Source organism: Clarias gariepinus, chromosome 14, assembly GCF_024256425.1.
Source record: "Clarias gariepinus isolate MV-2021 ecotype Netherlands chromosome 14, CGAR_prim_01v2, whole genome shotgun sequence".
NCBI lineage: Eukaryota > Metazoa > Chordata > Actinopteri > Siluriformes > Clariidae > Clarias > Clarias gariepinus.
This window is the reverse complement of record NC_071113.1, coordinates 3,861,096-3,870,000: the sequence shown is the minus strand read 5'-3', so window position 1 is coordinate 3,870,000 and position 8,905 is coordinate 3,861,096. Positions and strand designations below refer to the sequence as shown.

Below are 8,905 nucleotides of genomic sequence, written 5' to 3'. Positions count from 1 at the left end.
AATGAGACCCACAGTAACGAGTGTAGTGTTCTAATGTAGTCTGGCTCTGATTTTTCCTAAACTACACCTTGGGAGTACCGAGACCCCGACTATACTCGGGAGTACCGAGACCCCGACCATACTCGGGAGTACCGAGACCCCGACCATACTCGGGAGTACCGAGACCCCGACCATACTCGGGAGTACCGAGACCCCGACCATACTCGGGAGTACCGAGACCCCGACCATACTCGGGAGTACCGAGACCCCGACCATACTCGGGAGTACCGAGACCCCGACCATACTCGGGAGTACCGAGACCCCGACCATACTCGGGAGTACCGAGACCCCGACCATACTCGGGAGTACCGAGACCCCGACCATACTCGGGAGTACCGAGACCCCGACCATACTCGGGAGTACCGAGACCCCGACCATACTCGGGAGTACCGAGACCCCGACCATACTCGGGAGTAACGAGACCCCGACCATACTCGGGAGTAACAAGGCAGAAGATCAAAGGGTAATAACATCCAGGCTACAGCTCTGAGCAATGAGGCCCAGACCAAGATGTGATTAATGATACCCATACCAGATCTCTGAGTAACACCGCAAGTTCGAGAGAGCTCTTAAGTACCTAGTTTAGGAAGAAAGAGCAAGAGTGAGAAGATCCCAGATGACTTGTATGGAAACTTTGAATGATGGACCAAGACTTGATGTCCTCACTATTTAATCAACAGACATTTCCACCCAATGGCCAGCTGTCTCCATCATATGACCGCTACCAGCCAGAAGAGTGATGGCATACACTTTCTTTCAGCTCCTGGCATCTTTCCAAACTGCTTCTCTTGGGCAGTGGAGCACAGTCTGTTGGAGAGTGCTATGTGCCCTATATTGGCTAATGCTGCTGTGATTGACAGAGCAGAGAGAATGCCCCTCCCACCCACAGAGCCTGGGCAATGTTACTCTATTTGACTTCTGGCCACGGACGGCTGTGGCATCATCGGCATTCAAACAAAGCAATGTCCGCATGGACTGACTGATACTTCTATGATGCGCCACTTGAGAGGTCTCTGAAGAATTCTACAGACTATAAGAAAATTATATTTGTAAATGCTTTATCTGTATTGTACTGGGATAAAAATACAAATTAATAATGTTATGATTTTTGTCTTTTTTCAGCCTTTATTGCAGCACTTTACATAGACAAAGACCTTGAATTTGTTCACACGTTTATGAACGTCTGCTTCTTCCCAAGATTAAAGGTATGTTCATTTCCATCTGCAAATATTGCAAAATCTGAGCAAAACATGTTGATTTTGGCATATGGCTGTTCAAAATAGACTGGCTGCGCTACATCCTACTTAAGACTTGGTTAGGGAAGACACTTGTGTGATCTAGAGAATAGCTGCAACAGGTTCCTTTTCCTTTTTTTTAGCTTGGCCTGGATTTACACACACTCACACACACACACACACTTTCTTCTGCAAGTCCATGCTAATTGCTTGTCTGTCGAACGTCTCTGGAGAGAGAAGGACAGAGGTTCACAGCGACATCACCATGACCGCGATTTCCATTTATGAGAAAGCGCGACAGGGAGAAAATGTGACCATTTCTCCTTCAGGAAAAAAAAGACTTTATCCTTATTTCTCCCTCCTCCTTCTAATGGGGAAAGAGATGGATAAAAAAGAAGGTCAGCAGTGTCCATCCATCAGGAGAAGTAAAACCTTCTCTTCGAACAACGAGAACCCACTGGGGGCAGGAAAGAAAGTAGGAATGAAGGACAAAGGGCAGAGCGTGTGAAGGTTGCAACAAGTATTAGGAGTGTATAGGGAGAAGAAAGAGAGAAAAGTGAAGTGAGCATGGTGTGACCTACCAAAACTTATTTCACTCTGAGCAAAGAAAGAAAGATTAATAATGAATAGAAGTCATGAAAAAAAGAGAGCTTTGGAAAACTAAGACTGTTGGGAGTTGTAGCGATGATGGGATTTGGAAAATGGAGAAGTTTAGGGGTTGAAGAGATGGAGAGATTAAAGAGATGTAGGTGTAGAAAAAAGTAGAGATTGAGGGTTTAAAGACAGAAAGTCTGAAGTGAGGTAAATATAATGGGATTGTGGAGATGGAGGGACATGAGTGAAATGGGTGCTTATGCAGAGAGATGTTTGATTGGAAAAATGTACGAATGGGCCAGGTGGAACTGTTGGCTCGAGGGACTGTTTGGAGAAAATGTGTGATGAGAAATGGTGGTGTTTAAGAGATGGAGGAGTTGATGTGAGAAAGAAATTAAGTGGTTGGAGAGATGGAGCGATTGAGATGATGATGGAGTGAATTGAGGAAGGAATGAGTTGGTTGGAGAGATGGAGCAATTGAGAAAATTGTGGGTTTGAAGTGCAGGAGAGATGGAGAATTTATGGAGATTGAAGGTTGGCATTGGAAAGATGGAGGAAGTCGACAGGTGGAGATGTTTGCCAGATGAAGTGTTTGAAGGGGTTATGAGATATAGTGGGTTTATGGATGGAGTGATTTTAGGTGAAGTTAGGAAGAAATAGAGTGGTTGGTGTTGTAGGGTTGATGAGGCATAATTATTGATGGAGGCTTCATAATGATGGTAGATTTGGAGAAGCGGGTAGTTGCAGAGATAAATGAGTTTGCACAGATGAAATGCCAGAGTCTGAGAGACGGAGGTGTTGAAATGAGGTAAGGACTGCGGTATTGGACAGATCAAGATTTTGTAAAGATGCGGTTTGAAAAGATGGATGGAATTTAAAACTGCAGTGGTTGACGTGAAGGAGGGTTTAGAGAGATGGAAGGATTGAAATGAAGGAGACGAGGGGATTGGAGCGATTGTGATGTATATATATATATACAAAAAATAGATCCCTTGATGTATGGAGTGTTTGAAGTAAGATAGAGAGTTTGGAAATGTAGGAGTTGAGAAATGAAAAGATTTGAAAGATGATTGAGAGAGAGTGAGAGTATGAAGATGTATGAGAAAAGAAAAAAAAATAGGAGAATTTGTGAAAGAAGGAGTGATACGAAAAAACTAAACGAAGGAAATGGACTAAATGACGAATTTACAAAAAAAAATGTAATCAAAACTATTCAATGCAATTTTATTTGTATAACCAAAGAAGGAAATAAATAAAATAAAAGATTGCAACGAATAAATGCAACTGGAGTGGGAATAAGAGAACACAGCCAAGGGAAAGATGCAGGGATGAAGCTGGATAGTGAAGTGGAGATAAGGGAATAAGTGGAAAGAACAGATAAAAGAAAGGAGGAATAATGCAGTTAAAAAATGGATGAGAAGAACAAGACAAAGACAACAGGAAATGGGATGAGAGTGAGACGATTGAACGATGGAGAGATTACAGCAGTGAAAAAGTGTAAAGTGATGAGAGAAGAAGCTGGAGATGGAGAGAGAGATGCAGATCATTTCAGATGAAATGAGGCAGAACAGAAATAAAACAGATAAAAAGAAAAACAGTTTAGAGGAGAGGAAAGAGACGGATGACTGAGGTGAGATCGAGATGGACGGATGCGAGGGGAAGAAAGGGTTTAGAAATGTGGAGACCGAAAATGAGCAAGAAATTAAAGAGACCTGGCATGATTGGGAAGAAACGTGAATTAAATTCATAAAATTAATTGAAAGAAAGAACATTGGATAAAAAGTAGGAAGGAAAATGAGAAGTAGGATGGTAAATAGGGAAAGGGAAACTGGAGGAGGAATGAAAGGATGAACTGGGATGGAGGGATGATGGAGATGCACTGATCAGTGGAACACAGCTGATCATTCTATAGTCATGTGCTCGCTCTCTCTCCTCCTTCTCTCTCTCTCCCCCCTCCTCTGTTTACCCAGAGTACATTGCGGTAATGGGTACATTGGAGACATGATGTCCTCATGACATACACACCCTTGACATTTATTTGTGTGTGTGTGTGTGTGCTTTACAGGAGTTTATCCTTAATCAGGACTGGAATGATCCGAAGTCTCAGCTCCAGCAGTGCTGCCTCACTCTGCGCACCGAGGGCAAGGAGCCCGACATCCCACTCTACAAGTACACACTCGCACCCTACACTCACTCCATACTCCTACCTCTCTTCACTCCGTATACTCTTCTCTCGGTCACCCTCTGCTTCCTACATTCTCTTCGCGCTCTTCACTCTCCTCTCACTCACATGACTACATTCATACCAATCTACAAGTACACACTCGCACCCTACGCTCACTCCCTCCACTCTCCTGTCACTCACTCTACTCCTCTCTCATACTTTCCCTGCTTTGGTGTCAGAGCTTTGATGCGGCCGTAAGCTTTAGACTTTAATTTCAGGCTAATTACATCCTAATTGAGTGAACACTTTTTTTAATAATTGGAAAGTTAACTGCCCTTTTTTTTAAAAAAAAACATAATTGGCTGCTCAGCTGCTTCATGACCAGGTGTGTGTGTGTGTTATTTAACTATTATTTTACTTACATTTTAGCTGCTATAAAGGTCTAGGGTTAATCTCAGGTGGTTTCAGTTGTGAAAGTACCATTTTCATTTGGAACCTGTTGCTGTTCATTCTCGATATAAAGTCCTACGAGCTGGCGCTGCCACCGGTGGCCATCATTAGGCTGAGAAATCAGAAGAAACCAATCAGAGACATGGGGCATACATTATACTGTATGTGGCCAAATCAACTTGTTGGCCCATTCCTAAGGAAGGAATACACTGGGGACGTCAGGAAAAACAAAAAAGCTCAGAAGATTACAGGAAATGTCAACAGCCGTCCAGGACACGAAGGTGGGCTTATTTCTGCCAATGTCAACAATCAAAAGAAGACTCCACCACAGGATTTTCTACATTATTTACAGCTATTGTAAGTCTTATAATTCTGATAAAGCCCAAAATTCTTCTTCCAGGTGTAGCCAAAGGCTTTAGAGCTTGACAGATGGACACCCAAAGTGACCTGAGACATTTTTTTAAAGCAAAGAATCTGCTGCTTTTCACTTAGCACCTGATCAACAAGCAGGGATTAAGAACAGCAGGAGAAAAGACCTGGCAGAGCATCAGCAGGGAAGGAACCCAGCATCTGCTCAGGTCTCAGAGCTTCTAGACTTTAGGCAGTCAGTGAGCACACAGGATCAGCACCTAAGCATTGAATTTCTGTTTATTTTGTCTGATTACTTTTGGTGCTAAAGTTACTCCAATGCACGCCTCTACCCCTTCACCCCTGATATGCTTTACCTTATGCCTAATCTTAGGGGTGTGGGGGTGGACGTTTTTTTATTATCCGAAAATCTTTGCTCCTCCCTGGTTGTTTTGTTCCCTTGTTCCGACCGAAGTCCTCCACATTTGTACTGGAAATGTCACGTCGTGCCCTTGAGCTTCTGTGACCTTCACTCCGTCTCTCCCTCGCTCCCTCCTTCCCTCCTCGTGTTTCCCTCGACCTCCCCCCACTCCCACTCATACTGTAGCTCATACCGTCATGACCGCTCCTCACATTACAGCGCTAATTAACACCTGATTACATCGTTATTAGCTAACGAGCAGATATTGAAGGAAAGAGAAAAAATAGCTGAATGTGATGGAAGGATAAAGGAAAGGACAGGTTTCATAGTTTAAAACTAATTTGAAAGACATTGGTCTGTACGATTATTAATAAGTCATTAGCGACTAATTAAAATCTGATTGAGAGATAGAGTTAAGACAGAATAAGGTAATGATATTTTTGCTCTTTACCTTTCTCTCAAACCCCCCACCCCCTACCCAGGACGCTCCAGACAGTCGGGCCGTCTCACGCTCGCACCTACACGGTCGCTGTGTACTTCAAAGGAGAGAGGATCGGCTGTGGGAAAGGACCGAGGTACGACTGGTGTTTGTGTTGTCACGTTTCTAAGGGTGACCTGCTAAGGGGCGGAGTTATGGGGTGGGGTGGTTTTGGGTGTGGCCTAATTAATATATGGGTAAACAGGAAGTGATGGTAAAGAATGGAGAGGAACGCATGTCCATTTCATGTTGTCTTTTCCCATGCAGCATACAGCAGGCTGAGATGGGAGCCGCCATGGACGCTCTGGAGAAATGTAAGCTGCTTCCTCAGTTTCTCTCCCACTCTTTCTTCATTAGTTTCTATTTTTCTTTCTTTCTTATTCTTCAGCTCCCATTCTCCTTCTCCTCCTGTTTGTTCTCCTTCTCTTTCTTGTGTTCCTTCTCATCTTCTGCTTTTACTCCTATCTCTTCTTCTTCACGTTGTCTTTCTCCCACTCATCCTCCTTCTCCTTCTTCTTCTTCCTCTCTTTCCTTTTCTCCTTCTTTAGTACCTCCTTCTGCAAATCTTTCTTTTCCTACTTCTTTCTTTTTTCTTGTCCTTCTCCTCTACCTCCTTCTCCTCTTTCTTTACCTCCTACTTCGTCTTTTCATTCTCCTGCTTCCTTTTTCAGGTCCTCCTTAACCTCCTCTTCCTCCTCCTTTTCCTGCTGCTTTTTCATCTTCCTCAGCACATTCTTCACCCTCCTTTTTGCAGCCACTCCTTCTTTATGTCCTTCTCCTACTTCATTTTGTTCCCTCTTCCGATTGTTCTACTGTAGCTTCTCCTCTTCTTTGCCTCATGCTTCAGCTCCTCCTCCTTCCCTTTCCTTCAGCTTCTCCTCCTGCTTCAGGTCCTTATCCTGGTACTACTTCTTCTCCTGCTACACCATCTCATCTATCTTCTTCAATGTCTTCTCCCTCTTCTCCTCCTTCTGCTCATCCTATTTCTATATAACCACCTTCTTAAGATTCTCCACCATCTCCTCTTTTTTTCTTGTCCTCCTTCTTCTGCTCCTCCCTTTCTCCACCAGGCCTCCCGTTTCTTCACCTCCTTGTGTTTCTCTTTCTCTCTCCCTCTATCTTCTTTTTCCTCCTGCAGCCTTATTCCTGAACACTGTCTACCAGAAGCGAGTCTTCCAGTGACAGTTTGAAGATACAAATAAGTCACATCTCTTTCTCTCTCTCTCTCTCTCTCTCTCTCTCTCTGCCCGTCTCATTCTGTCGCTCCTCTCTCGTTCTCCTTGTTGCTCTCACTGCAGCTGTCAGGTTGATTGATATTTGCTGGTTTCTGATAAACGAACACCTGTCCTGTTTCCTGTGCATAAATTAGCGACGCTTTCTCTAAAAAGGTCAGCTGACTTTAATCTTCTGACATTCTCTCTCTCTCTCTCATATACACACACTGTCGCTCTCGCTGACTCTCATTCTATTACTCTTTCATTTTTTTCTTACTTCTCTCCAATCTCTCTCTCTTCTGTTTTATTTTTCTCTTCCTTTCTCTGTTGTCTTGTCTCTTGTCTCATTTATCTCATCACTCCTCTACTTACCTATTCTTCCTAAACACTCCTACTCTTATTCTTTCCTTTCTTGCTTTCTTTCACTTTTGTTCTCTCTCTCCCCTCCTTTAATTTCTCACTTTTATCTTATTTGTCTCTTTCTCTCTTTTATTTTCTCTTTTACCTTCTTTTCCCTCATGCTTCCGCCTTACTCTTTTCACTGACTTGCCTTCCTTACTGTTATCGCTCACTCCTCTCTTACATTATTGGCTTACAGTACTTACTGTCTCTCTTCTGTCTCATTCCTCTGTCACATCCCTTCTGTCTCACTGTCCTCTCATATTCCTCTGTCACATCCCTTCTGTCTCACTGTCCTCTCATATTCCTCTGTCACATCCCTTCTGTCTCACTGTCCTCTCATATTCCTTCGGTCTCACTGTCCTCTCGCGTCCCTTCGGTCTCATTGTCCTCTTGCGTTCCTTCCCTCCCACTGTACTCTCTCAGGCGTTTTGAGAGTTAGTAATAACCTCCAGTAACAGTTCACTTAACGTAACTTCACACAACCCAGTAAACGTGACAGCATGTGCAAACCACCTACACTCAACCGGTTTACCATGTGATAGAATTTAATGAAGAATTTGAGGTTTATCTTGAGCACCTGTAATTTAGCCTGGAGTTCTTGATGTCCATGTAACATCATTAGGACATCCTACAATGTGTGAGATTTTCCTCGATGTATTTCTGTAGTCCTGCGCGTCAGTCGTGCGGCTGAGTTTTCCTTAAGCGCTCGCTTTGCCTATGTGCTCTGTTGCAGATAACTTCCCTCAGATGGCCCATCAGAAGCGCTTCATCGAGCGGAAGTACCGCCAGGAGCTAAAGGAGATGAGGAGAGAGAGAGAGCGGCAGGAGCGCGAGAGCGACGACGCCGAGGACGCTCGCAAATAAAGAAGGAGAGGATGGCACAGACCCCACACTCACTCTTACACGCGCGCACACACAACCACACACAAAACCACACACACAGAGGGCAGAATGCAGCAGTGGTTTCTGGGTAAGCATTCTTCTGCAGTCTACATAGATGTGGACTCGAAGGAAACGGCGTTGACTCTGCTAATATATGTCTTATGAACTAGTACATTGTTTCTGGGGCGCGTCTAGTATAAATACGCCGCAGGATGAACTTTATTTTATACTATGTACTGTTTTACATGTACGCTAATGTAATAAAAATTATTTCACCTTGTCCATGTCTCGGCTTCGTCTGGGTTTATGACATACTGGAGACAATTGATGGATAGACAGTTACAATAATAAGTATAATAAAAAGCATTTTTTTTGACATTTTTCATAAATGCCAAAGGCTTTTACTGACAATTACATCACCTTCATGTAAAGGGTTAACTTCTGGGCCACATCCTGACTGATGGCGCAGCCCATTCTTACATAACCAATGCTGGCAGTTTGTCCGAATTTGTGGGTTTTTGTTTGTCCATCTGCCTTTTGGAGATCGAACACAAGTTCTCAATGGGATTAAGGTCTGGGAAGTTTTCTGGACATAGACCCAAAATTTTAATGTTTTGTTCCCTTAGCCACTTAATTATTACTTTCGCCTTATGGCGAGGAGTTCCATCATGCTGGATA

General features: G+C 43.6%; 1 protein-coding gene across 2 annotated transcripts in view; it reads left to right on the top strand.

Moving 5' to 3' along the window:
• Positions 1–8,490, top strand: part of drosha (drosha ribonuclease III) — a 59,626-nt gene extending 51,136 nt beyond the window's left edge. For both annotated transcript variants that reach the window (XM_053511544.1, XM_053511543.1), the window contains exons 27-31: positions 1,162–1,244; positions 3,934–4,037; positions 5,734–5,826; positions 5,997–6,043; positions 8,079–8,490. In XM_053511544.1, coding sequence (XP_053367519.1) covers positions 1,162–1,244; positions 3,934–4,037; positions 5,734–5,826; positions 5,997–6,043; positions 8,079–8,209 — 458 coding nt within the window. In that variant the 3' untranslated portion in view covers positions 8,210–8,490. The remainder of the gene's footprint in view (positions 1–1,161; positions 1,245–3,933; positions 4,038–5,733; positions 5,827–5,996; positions 6,044–8,078) is intronic.
• Positions 8,491–8,905: the final 415 nt, after the last annotated feature.